This window comes from Notamacropus eugenii, chromosome 1 (assembly GCF_028372415.1).
Source record: "Notamacropus eugenii isolate mMacEug1 chromosome 1, mMacEug1.pri_v2, whole genome shotgun sequence".
In the NCBI taxonomy this organism is placed as follows: domain Eukaryota; kingdom Metazoa; phylum Chordata; class Mammalia; order Diprotodontia; family Macropodidae; genus Notamacropus; species Notamacropus eugenii.
Window position 1 is genome coordinate 106,898,383 of NC_092872.1, and position 13,548 is coordinate 106,911,930.

The 13,548-nt window shown below is 36.4% G+C and overlaps 1 protein-coding gene across 1 annotated transcript in view; it reads left to right on the forward strand.

Annotated features, from left to right (window-relative positions):
- TMC1 (transmembrane channel like 1) overlaps nucleotides 1-12,634 on the forward strand; it is a 135,910-nt gene extending 123,276 nt beyond the window's left edge. The window contains exons 16-19 of the mRNA XM_072611640.1: nucleotides 2,752-2,877; nucleotides 7,128-7,206; nucleotides 7,312-7,363; nucleotides 11,027-12,634. Of these exons, the coding sequence (XP_072467741.1) occupies nucleotides 2,752-2,877; nucleotides 7,128-7,206; nucleotides 7,312-7,363; nucleotides 11,027-11,049 (280 nt within the window). The 3' untranslated portion in view covers nucleotides 11,050-12,634. The remainder of the gene's footprint in view (nucleotides 1-2,751; nucleotides 2,878-7,127; nucleotides 7,207-7,311; nucleotides 7,364-11,026) is intronic.
- Nucleotides 12,635-13,548: the final 914 nt, after the last annotated feature.

A 13,548-nucleotide genomic window follows, 5' to 3' on the forward strand; every position in this document is an offset into this window, starting at 1 on the left:
TTTCTGGGCATCAGTATAGTACGATAAATATGGTCTCTTCTGTCACATTGAATGGTTGGAAATACCACTGTGTCTTAAGAACAGCATGAGCCATTTTTGAGGGAGTAAAGGGAATCCTGAGGTGAACAGACTTCTTCCATTCCGCTCCATCAGCCATGTTTTATTTTCTCAAATGAGTGGAGAACATTGGAGAGAAATCTGACTTCTAAGTTTGTTCTGCAATCTCATGGTTAGCAGCCAGACGAAAGTAACCTTTGGCTCCAGACAGGGTTTCCTGGCTTATCACGCAACTGACAAAGCAATTCTGCATCTTTGAGGTATGCAGAATTTATGGCTAATAATGCTTTTTAGTCTCATTTTTTTTTAAACTATTTGGTAAAGGGACATACTTTCCTTTATCTTAAATGATCCATGATGTCCATAAAGAACCCACACCAATGCTTCCTGGAATAATAACTTTTCATAGCAAAGTCAATATGTAAATTATAAAAGCAGTAATGTGGCACAATGTTTGGAACTTCATAAATTCAACCTACAGTGAGAAAGATTTATATGTTAGGAAAAGACAAAAGTAGAGTTAATCTGAAGGATTTAGGAGTTTATTTTCTGCTTTACATATTATCAAAGACCTTTCTTAGGATCTTAGATTTAGGACTGAAGGGAGCTTGGAAGCCATCTAGGTAACAACAGCATGTTCCTTAATTTAACAGATCAGGAAACTGAGGCCTAGAGAATTTAAGTGAGTTGCCCAAGGTCATACAGGTACTAAGGACCCGAGAAAGGGTTTGAGCAAAGCCTGATTGAGGAAGATTCATCTTCCTGAGTTCCAATATGGCTTCAGCCACTTACTAGCCATATGACCCTGGGAAAGTCACTTAATCCTGTCTGCCTCAGTTTCCTCATCTGTAAAATGAGCTGGAGAAGGAAATGGCAAATCACTCCAGTGTCTTTGCCAAGAAAACCTCAAACGGGGTCACAAAGGATCAGTCATAACTGACACAACTGAATAGCAACGCCAGTGCTGCTTCAACTATCCCATTCTACAGTTCTTCACTCCTTTTCTGCTCTTGGCCTTTGCGTTACTTTGCTGGTCATCAGACTGTGAGAGTGAGAAAAGAGAGTTAAAAAAAAGGAAAACAATTTTTCATTTGTTTGTTTATTTGCAGCTTTATTGAATAGTGATACTAAAATTATTGACTGAGATTTGAGATTATTTCTGGTTTGTACTTTAATAGATTTTTGCTAAAGTTTATTTGTTTGGTCGAAAAACAAATACAAAGAGTATATTATGTCAGCGACCAAAAAGTAGCTTCTCCTACAGAGAAAACTATGTGAAATAAGAGACAATTTAGCTATTTCCAAGATATGATTCAACAGCAACTTTAGCAATGACTAACAAATTAATCTTCAAATTCTAGAGTTTAGCCAAATAAATATTATTTGCCTAATGTCTTTTAGTGTGAGTGTTATTTAATTCAGCACATTTGCTAAGCACCTAATATGTGCAAGGCACAAGGATAAATACTTGAAAAACTAAGATAAAAGAAAACCCAAAACTCATAAACCCTCACCTCAGAGATCTTATTATAGTCTAATGGGTGGATAAAATTTTTACAAAAATAAGTTGGTTACAAAGTAAAATGTTTTGAAGGAAAACAAAATTGAGGTCCCAAGTAAAAAGCTTTAAGAAAATTAAAGGAGGGAGAAATCATTTTCAGCTGCAGAATTCACAAACTTTTCATAGAAGGTTATTATTCTGTATGCTTTCAGAAGACCCCTTCTTGGATTGCAGGGGGTTCTGAAGTGACCTGAGGTTGAGGAAATGGAAACAGTGAATGAAAATCACTCTTTTTAGAAGTTTAACTGGAAAGAGGAAAAGATAGATGGAAAAATAAATAGAAAGAAAGAAAAAAAGAAAGAAAGGAAGGAAGATAGAAGACAGATGGATGGATAGATAGATGGATGGATATGCAGGAAGAGCTTGAGGGGCATCAAGGAAAGGGGAGTTTTTAAAAATTGTGGTGGTGTTTTGTTGTTAATATTAGTCTGCATAGGGGAGACATGAACATGGTTATGGGCACAGAAAGGAAACCATTGAGAGATTGAAGGGGTGTATGTGCGTGTGTATGAATGTGTATGTGTGTGTGTGTGTGAGCATCTGTGAGTATAAGAGAAGGAAGAGAAGAGAAAAATAAAAGGGAAGGAAAGGACAGAATGTGAAAGGAAGAAGGGAGAACAAGAGGGAGAAGGGAACGAAAAGGGGAGTGGAGAGGAGAGAGAGATGTTTGTTTCTCAGATAAAGGCTGCCAACTTGGCACTCCATCTCGCTGAGAAGCAAACATGATTAGGTTAAGGGGACTGTGGACTTCATGGTACCTCGCTTCCTTTCCCTGTTCTTGGACAGTGTCAGAACAGCTTCTTTAGTTTTACTGGTATTAGTGCAGTGTTTCTGTAGACAGCAGGGCATAATTTAAAGCACTCTTATTTGAAGTCAGAAAAACGTAGGTTCAAATTTTGACTCTGATGCTTATCTAGCTGTGTATCCTTGGTTAAATCACTTTAGATCTCTGAGTCCCAGTGAGTTCATCTGTAAAAAAAATATAATAATGACTATTGAATTCATCTCTTAAGGCTATTGCTAGACTAAGATGACATAATGCTTAATAAAGGGGGCTTTGAAAACTATTAAGCCCTTCACAAAAGTTGGTTATTCTTCTATGTTCTAAAGTATCCTTTCCTCCTGTTTTCCAGTGGCAAAAACAGAATGTTTGAAGTCATTGGTGAAACTCTGGAGCACGATTTCCCCAGCTGGTTGGCAAAAATCTTACGGCAGCTCTCTAACCCTGGCCTTGTCATCGCTATAATTTTGATCATGGTGTACGTATACTTCTTCTGCTTAGACAAAAAAACCTCTGTAACTCTCTTCTCCCATCCCCCCACCCCTTTCTTTTGACTTTTCTACTTTCCCTACAGCCTCAGATTCCCAAAGGTCTCACTGAAACCAAATCAATTTCAGGATTACTACTTTATGGTGAGGGCCTGAAATTCATGAGCCTTAATCTTGATCCAATTGGATGTGATTCGGTCTTCCACATCTCTTTTCACCATTTCAGGATTAAATAATTTGTTGCCAACTGGCCAAAATAATAATTAAAACATCCAACAGAAGGGAAGGATATAATGATAAATCTAATCAGGGGATTGAATTTCACCCCACACCCACACCCCTCAAACCCATACAGCAGATGGCATTGAATAAACAAACATGATGATCCTGAATATTAGTACTCTCCTTGGGTATCCTTTAGGCCATTTTTCAGTACTGAGGGACTTAGAGGTCGTAAGCACTTGCACTCAGTGGACCATACATAAATGTTTGTTTATGATAGTAGAGCTATAGGACTGGAAGGGTCCTTGGAAATATTGTCTACTCCTTCCTGGTGTTTTCAAAAAGGGTAACATTAAATCCTTCCCTCCTCTCACTCCCTTGAGACATTCACACTTAAAAATAAATACAAACCATAGACTTGTCAATACAGCAGAATGAAAGGTTTGAAACTAGGAACCTAAGGGCGAAGGAAAGATTATTAGTTTAGTACACGGAAATAGCAAGAGTTCATAGAAATCATAAACTCTCAGAGGTGGAAGGACTTTCCAGGTCACCTACTCTAGCTGTTCACTGACCAGACAAGACCCATTTTTACAATATAACCAGAAAACTTCCACCCAGCCTTTGTTTATAATATCTAATAGGGAGAGGGGTAGCACCAAGCCATCTTGGTTTAGTGAACAGTGTCTTGGCGTCAGGGAGACCTAGATTCAGACACTCTGTTTGGCACTTTAACTGTGTGATCACAGGTGAATTATTCCTTGACCTTCATTTCACTCATATATAAAATCAGAGAGTCGGACAAGATGCCCTCTATTCTCTATCGAGAATGTAATAACACAGAATTGTGCTTTGATAAGACATTCATCTCCTAAAGATTTCTCTTTCCTTATCTGAAAAATTAAGTATTAAACTGAATGATTTCTTATACTGAAAATGATCTGATTTTAATATTTCCTGGTTTGTCATCAGGAAAAATCTCTTGACTATAGTAGGAGTAAGTAGATAACACCAGGACTGGCCATTATGCACTCATTTATTTATTTCTCTGCCTACTTACTTGACATTTTAGAATCTACTTCACGGCATTTTTAAGAAGAGGATAGCAATAGTCTGCCATGGGAAGGTTAGTAAGAGGAGTTGCTGAAAGCTGTGGATTGCACTAGATGCCCTACTAAATATACTTCCACAGTTAGGATTCTAGGATTTAGCAGGCTGGTGTTTAGAGTTTGCTATGAACGATCCCCCTAGAATTTTAATCTGTAGGTGTTCAATCTGATACTAGTTTGGGTAAAATATAAGGAAGATATTCTCTGGCTGTCTTTTGGAGTTCCCTAAGTGGGAATAGTGGTTAGTAAAGTGAACTTGGAGACAGGAAGACATAAGTACAAATCCTGGCTTAAACACTTCCTAGCTCTGTGATCCTGGGAGAGTCACTCAACTTCTCTTAGGCTCTGTTCCCTGCTTTGTAAAATAGGGATAATAATAGCACTTACTTCATAGGATTGTTGTGAGCATCAATTGAACTAATGCATAAAGTACTTTATGCAAGCCATAAAGTTATATGTAAATGCTGGTTATTAATTTAAATTATATTGGCAATGGGAATAATTGCCTATTAGAGATTTTGGGCTGCCTATTAGACAATTGAACTGAATGTCCTCATAGGCATCTCAAATTCAACAGGTCCAAAACAGAACTCATTATCTTCTCCCCCTAACCTCACTCCTCTAATGAACCCTGTTTCTTCTGGGGTCATAGTCTCACCCCGGTTGGCAGTCTTAGTGTTGTCCTGGGATCTTCAATGTCATTCACTCCACATATTCCAGGAAGGCATCAGAACTTATTGTTTCTACTTTTACAACATCACTTAAATTCATCTCCTTCTTTCCATTCATGAAACTACTGAGCTAAATCAGACCTTCATCTTATCCCTCCTGGAATGTTGTAATACCTTTCTAATTGATCCCTCTAACTCAGATCTTTCTGCAACTCAGATCTCCAATGCAATTGGAAAATATTTTACAAAATAAACAAAGATGCAACAGACCACAGATAACATTAATGTGTGATTTTCTAAATTTCAATACACAGTGCACAGGGATCCTTATGTGTGGTTTGGTGGCCTCCCTTTCTGTTTGAATTCAACAGCACTGCCAAAATGGTTTTCCTAAAGTGTGGGTCTGATAATGTCACTCTTCTACTCAATTAACTCCAATGTCTCCCCCTCTAGAAAGACTGTAGAATAAAATTAAGCCCTCTGTTTAGCGTTAAAAGCCCTCTACAACTAGTTCTCACCTATATTTCCAGTCTTATTACATAGTACTCTCTTTCCATTCTAGCCAAATCTTTTTTGTTATTCCCCTCTGCCCCCAATACTTCCCTGGGCTCAACTGAAGACCTGCCTTCTACATGAAACCCTTTTTGATTCCTACCGTTTTCCAGTCTGAATAATCATATATTTTTGTTGTGTATAGTACACATATTTTGTCTGTTGTTTTCCCTTCTTTAATACACAATAATAAGCTTTTTGAGTAAATTATTTCACTTCTGTCTTGGTATCCCCTGTGCCTAACACATAGTAGCCACTCAATGAGTACTGTTGATTACTTGACTAATTTTTGGTTCCTTAAAGTTATTTGTTGAATCTCATTTCTGTTAGTTAACAGAAAAAGTAAATGAGATGAGGCCTAAAGTAATTCAATGATTTGCCCAAGGACACCCTACTAACATTAGTGGCAGACAAAACCTTGTCTCTAGATTACGAGGACAGCAGCACCCAGTGGTTAAAGTGAAACTAGAACATGATTTCCAAGCATTCCTCCCTATATACCATATTGAGCTTGTATTATAAGACTAGGAGAGACCTAGAAAGTTTTTAATAGTTTGTCTTATTGAGTAGATTCCAGAAAAACATAATTCTTAAAGCAATGACTAGCAGGTGGTGTGAATGAGTTCAAACTCTCATATTACTTGGATTAATACCAGTTTAGACTGAGCCAAATCATATTAGCAATTGCCTTACCAGGGCCAGATGGCTCATAAAGGTTTTAATCTAGGATGTTTGTGAGTAGAGGGACTGTGTTTTATCTCCATTTATCAGCAGCAGAGAATAATGTCACATGCATATTTATCTGCCTGCAAATCTGTACATTAGAAGAGATGAACATCTTTCTTTTTGTAGATTCATTTGACTAATATGAGTGAAACTATGCAATTCTGGGTATCTTAAAAGGCCTTTAGAATCTGAGTTTGCTTTTTAGAAACATAAGTACAAATGAGTAAATTATGTGAAACACCTATGTTAATGAAAAATAACAATGATGAATTATGTCACTGGAAGACATTAATGAAAAGAGTTATCTTCCTTTTAGGTTGGCAAGTATCAAGACCTGTAGCATGTTCTTCCTTCTTTTGAAATATTGCATCAGTGAATTATCAACATTTAGTAAGAATTTTTAATATTCATAAGAAGTGAGAGAGTGAAATAGAAGTTCCAGCACCCAAATTCACATAATAATAATAGCATATATATATATAAAACACTTTAAGATTTACAAAATGCTTTATAACTATTACCTAATTTTGTCTGTACAACAATCCTAGGAGATAAGTGCTATTATTATCCCCATTTTATTGATGAAGTAACTGAGGCAGATGAGGTGACTTAGAGGCAAAAAATAAGTGTCTGAGGCAGAAGCTGAACATAGATCTTTCTTACTTTGAGTCCAATGCTCTATTTGCCACCTCATTTAGCTGTCTTCAAGAAGGAATGTAACCTGGGTAAGAAGGTGTGGGGAAGTCCCAAACATGGGAATGGGTATTACAAACTCTGATTCTAGTTGGAGCTCTACCATAATTGTGTGAACTTGGAGAAGACCAACACTTCTTTGCATGTCAATTTCTTCTCATTATTAAGTTTTTTCATTGTTGTAAAATTCTATCCCTCGATTGATAGTTTTAAAAAATCGTCTGAGAGGAAAGAAACATAAATTACGTTAATTTCCTTTCCATTTAGCTTGACTATCTATTATCTCAATGCTGCTAGCAAGGTACAGAAACTTGGAAACTTAGAGTTAAAGAAGAAGATGAAGATGGTAAGATATCATTCATTGTATGGAAAGAGTGTCATTACTTTCAAAACATGGAAAAGACTAAGATACTGAAGTATTTCTTCTCTTAATTTTCTTTTCACTGTACAGCAAGCCGAGGAGAACAAACTGAGAAACAAAAAAATGGCAGCTGCCCGAGCAGGTGAGAAATAATTTGTGACAATATTTTGTAAGTTGATTTTTCCTCTTCTTTCTAAGAGGCATTTTGAGATTTGGTGGTGGCAGTGGTAGTAACAGAATTAGTGTCCAGTAAGATATGCTTGGATAACTATGCTGAAAATGCTAGTAATAGCAATAAGACAAGAAAAAGAAATTAAAAGAATAAAAATAGGCAAAGAGGAAACAAAACCAACTCAATTTACTAATGATATGATAGTTGACTTGGAAAAGCTTAAAGAATCATTAAAGAAAGCCCACCAAAATAAATGTCATTTATAGTAATAGCAAAATTCCAGAGGAAATGATAGAGAAATCCTATTCAAAATAACTAAAATTTCTGAAAGTTAATCTGCCAAGTTACTTATGATTTGTATAAATACAATTATAAAATGTTCCTTAAAAAATCATTTAAGTATCTGGAGGGATAAGCAATGTCCATGCCTGGACTATTTTGATAGAATAAAAGTCAGGATATTATCTAAATTTAATTATAGATTTAGTGTTTCAACAATCAACTCTTTTACAGAAATAGATAAAATAATAAGGAAATATTAACAATCTCCAGAAAAAGGATAAAAAAATGTAATTGAGAGGAATAGCCTTTTAGATCTACAATCATCTCATAAAGCAATAATTGTTTAACTTATTTAGTACTCATTAAAAACAGAAAAAGTAGATCAATAGAATAAATTAGATAACTTAGAATCAGAAACAATAAAATTCAATAACCCAATTTTCAGGAAACACAAAAAGCCATGAACTCCTTATCTGACAAAAATTTCTTTCATAACTGGAAAGCATATCACCTTCACCATTTGCTACAATTAGTTCAAAACTGAACTGAATACTAAAAAACCTTTTGCAGCTATGCCTGGAGGAGGAATTCTTAAGTGAATATGAGCTAGAAGTAATCACAAAAGATAAAATAGGTAACTGCTTCAAATGGAACAGCAAAGTTAATGCAAACAGGATAAGAAGAGAAAGAGAAAACTGAAAAAATCTTTATATTAAATATGTCTGCTAGGGTTCAGATTTTCAAGAAATAGAGAACTAACAAAGAAATAGAATAAAATGCCATTTTCTGATAGATAAGTGTTCAGAGGAAAAAGAATAAACAATTCTCAAAAGAAACTGCAAATTAATAACAACTTCATGAAAGATTGCTCCAAATCACTGGAAAAGAAAAAAAAAGCAACACAAAATTAAAAGAAGTCTGAGGTTCTAACTACACACCCTACAATCTGGTAATGGTGCTGGAGGGCTTGTGGAAAGACAAGCACATTATTGCACTGTTCAAAGTGCCATGAATTGTCCTAACCATTCTGGGAAGCAATTCGGAATTATGATAAGTGACTAAAGCCACATGTGGCCCTCTAGGTTGCTGAGGGAGGCCCTTTGACTAAATCCAAACAGTGACCTCTGGGTCACAGTTTCCCCACCCCTGGAAGCATCCATACTGTTTGACCTAGACATCACACTACTAGACTTATGCATCCACTCAAGTCCTTTTCTCTTTTGCCTTCTCAAGCCTCTCGTATTCTCCTGTCCTTCTTATTCTGAAGTCCATCTTTTACTACAAATCATAACTACAGTGCAAAGACCAAGGTTTTGCCCAAGTGGGGTGGGGGTATTTAAAGGGTGCTGATAGCACTTACAATCCTTATAGACTTTAACACCTAGTTGGCAAGAATATTTAGTCAAAATAGGAAGCTACAAGCTGGCACAAGCTTCTTCTCCCTGGTACTCTACTCCAAGTTAACCCCTTTATAATACCTATGGTGCAACATCTTGGTATTTACACCCAAAGCACCCACCGTTCCCCAGGTTTCTATGTCTCGCTCCACTCCCTAACCAAATGTGTCTAGAAAAATAGATTTGAGGGCACAAAATATTATAGCTATGACTGTCTTTTGTTCATGTCACCCTCCTCCTTCAAGGACCCTCCCCTTCTATTAATATAGAGTATTAAGAAGAATTGTAGTACAATAAATGAAACAATAACTTTAAAAACATATTTACTGATCTTTGGTTTTGACATCACCTATATTTCCAAATGTATCTCTTTCTCCTCTCCCAGAGAGCCATATTTTATAAGAACAAAAGAGGGTTTTAGCAAAATGAACTTACATATCAACCACATTTTCTGTTATATAAATTTTTCTACAACCACTCAGCATTTTTGCAAAAAAGTGGGAGGAGAGGTGCATTTTCCTGCTTCTTCCCTGGAGCCATTTTAATCTCACAATATTAAGTTTTGATTGTTTTCCCGCTATTGTGTTTGCCAACTACAAAGTTCAAATCATCCTGTTTATTAAGTTCTTCATTGTTTATTTTACTTTACATCAATTCCTACAATTCTTTCCATGTTTCTGTTTTCATTATATCCATCATTTCTTATAGCATACTAACCTGTATTATTGTCATTTTTAATCCACTTCAATCAATGTACATTTAGTGAGTAGGATTAGTCAGTCTCTGAGGTCACTTCCAAGTGTAGAACTGTGGTTCTTGGATCTTACTTTCGTTTCTGATAGAAATATTTTGGTATAAATGGGAACTTTTTTTTAATCCTTGACCTCCTGGGGATAAATGTCTACATTTATCCAGGTCCATGTCCCCTGGTCCAAATTTACGGAAATGTTAGTCACTGTCTTCCCATAATTTCAAGTTGTTCTGCAGAATTGTTGGAACAATTTACACAGCTCCACTCTCAATAAATTCATGTTTCAGGGGTGTTGGGAGGGTCAGATGAGAAAATGCATGCCAAACACTTTGTAACTCTTAAGGAGTTATATAAATGCTAGTTATTGCTCCTGGTATTATTAGCCTACACTCAACAGGGCTCCAGCTTGGTGATGACATTATTCTTCCAAGCAATATTCATAGATCAACACAGGGGCATGCTAGTAAATGTTTAGCAACTGGAATGGAAGGTATTGTACACATATATACTTTTAAGTTTGATTTGTATTATTAAAACTTTCTTAAGTCTAGATAGTCAAGAAAATAGTAAATCAGGTCTGATTTATAGAGATTCCTGATTTCTCAAGTGTAAAGAAATGCTCATACTGAAATGCAACAATGGCCAGGTTAGAGCTAGCTCTAACACACCCCATGTTTGTTTCTATAGCTCTTCCAACATTGACAATTTCCATCTTTGCCATATTGTTGGGTGAAAGGTCAAATCTCAGCTGTAATGACTGTGTTTCTTTCATTATTAGCAATTTGGAGCAATCTTTTACATTGTCCATGAAGCTAAGGGGTTGAGACTATCCTAGGATCACAGGGTCTAAGGTAGGATTCATTGTGAGGGACCTAGGACTCTAAGTCCAGGGTTTTCTAACCACTGCTCTATATTGTTTTTGAGTCTTTTCTCTTCCTAAATTCTGTGATCCTTTGAAACCTCACTTTGGTTATCACAAAAGAAATCAAAACAGCATTTTAAAAGTCAGTTTGCCCACCTTATCTGCAGAGTTGCTGTGAGAAGATACAAAAATGCTCTGAATACAAAACTGTTTTGTAAATGTAGTATTACAGTGTGTAGTATGCTATAAAAATGCAGATTTCCAGTAACCTTGCTTAGAAATATTTATTAATTACATGGAAGACTAAATTTTTATTTTCTTTTTTTATGTGTTTGTTTTAGCAGCTGCAGCAGGTGGCCAGTAACCTTAACAGACAGCTCTGGGACTCAGGAACACTCTTGGCCTTGGAAAGGAAAAATAATGAGCTGTCTGGACATCCAAAGAACTTCCATGTTGTTGTTTCAAATTTTTTTCCTTATTTCTACTGCCCTTTAATGTCAAACACATTTCCAACTATCTTTCTAATATAGAGAAAGACCTCCAGGATTCTTTTTTTCTGTACTAGTGATTAATTACAACAGCCCTAATTTCTTCTCTGTAAGACTTCCCTGATCAGTTCTACTGAACAGGAGAGCCTGAGAAGGGATGAGCAAGAAATACCTACACACTGACTCAGTGGTTTGCCCAAGAGTTATGTTAAATATGAGGCTACATAGAATGGTCTTCTTTCATATTCTGTCTATAAAAAAAGTTTGCTCTCAGAAATTTTTGCAGTTGGAGTCTGAGCAGGGATATGTCACCTTCTCTTCCCCCTTCCCCCACCCCCAGAATGAGTGTCATATATATTAACTAAACAATTTATGACTGATTCATTCACTACCTTACCAGTTCAAAAGAAAAAAAAAATTAAATACTCTATTGTCAGGCTCCCCACTTTTGATTTCAAAACAGGAGTCAGTTTAGCAACAGTTTTTAAGTGTAAAAGAAGCTGGTCAGTAGTTCTGCACAGATGAGTGTCCGAATACCTCTCATCTAGCAGAGAATCACAGAACTTGAAGGAAAAATAAAAAAGGCTGATGCATGTTACTCGAGGTACAAGTGACACTATAGGCCATTTATTTAAATACTAGTAGGAAGCAATGAAAATATTTACTGAGCTAATATGTTTTTCAACAGGTAGGTACAAATGTATTTTGTAATGAATGAGAAAGAACACATACCCTTTGGAGGAACAGGGCTTAGTTTATGGGTGTACTTCAGCATTATAATTTATTTACAAAAGTAATTTACTTTGAATAATTGATTCTTAAGGTCCCTTGTCAACTGGCCTGCCCATGTTTCTGCATTCTCATCTTCCTGTACTCTCCAAGATGGAAACTCTGCTCCAGCCAAGCCAACTTGCTGGCCACCCCCTTGTAAATAACTTATTGATTCTTGTCCCTGCATGCTTGCATAAGTTATTCCTGATTATTCCTGCCAAGTCATGGATTTACAACCTCCTTTAATATCCAATTCAAAAGTTACATCCTCCAGGAAACCTGTCCAGAGTAACCCCAGTTTATCCTGAGTAATTCTCTTATTCTTTATCCTTGAACAGCATATGTCTTCAATTTGTAATATATTATTTGCAGTTGTTGACATGTTTTTTTGTATCTCAAACAATCTCCTCTTTGCATGCTTCACTTTTCTGAAGTAGATGTAAGCTCCCCAAGATCAGGGATCATGTTTTCTATCTTTTATATTCCCCAAAGGTACCTAATTTAGTATTGTGCACACAGTAGGCACTTAATAAATACTTGTTAACTAATAAAATGAGACTGTTGAAGTTTTGGGGTGCTGAGACCCTGAAATAGTGACACACTAGATCCTGCCTGAATGACTTCAGTCCAAGCCTTCTTTCAGGCAAAGTTAAACAAAGTTTATTAAAGATACTCCATATTGGGTAGACTCTTAAGGAATCTAAGCATTTGTATTACTAATGACAGAGGGTAGGATTGAATCTGAGCCAGATTGAATCTGAGCACCATCATGGAGACAAGATGGATCTTATATACAGAAAGACCATGGGAGGGATCTTGGGTTGGCCAAGTAGTCTGGGGACATGGGAGGAGAAGTCCAGGGAGGATCTTGATGGGAATGGTCTGTAGACTGGGATAACTAGAGGTCAGACTCCAGGAATCAAGAGAATGGGTTAAGGGTGGGAAATAGCAGAAGGCTATCTGGAGGTAACAGACAATGGAGGGCTAGGCTAGATTAAGGATAACAGATATTTGGACCTACCAGATAATGGAAGGCTTATGGCCTCAGGAGAACACCAAATCAATTGGGAAGATTCAAGGAGAGTTCAAGGGGGCTCCCAGAGCCTATACCCCCATCAGGGTCATTTATACTTATTGCCACATTTTATAACAAAGAATTTGTTCAATACTCATGCTGTGTAGATGAAAATGTCATGATGGTATAAAATTATCCATCATTATCCAACAATACAGATGATCTGTTGGTCATTATTACTTTGCACAGGAAATTAGTAGAGTTCTAGGTTTCCTCTGCCTTTTGTACAGTGCATAGCATGAGGTGAGAGACAAACTGCTCTGCATCCTCATGGTCATGGTAGGCATGCTGCCACTTATCTATAATCCACTTCATAAAGATGGTGTGTGAGAATAACAAAATGTCTATCAACTGTTATGACCTTTAAGAGTGAAAGGCCAAATAAATACATGTGAAGACACATGAAATATGAATATAAATACTACTTATTTTGGAAAAGGTAAACTCAGAACAAAATATATAAATAATGAGCTGAATTTGATCGTCACCTAAGCTGCTTTAAGTTAGGCATCCTAAGAAATATAAACTT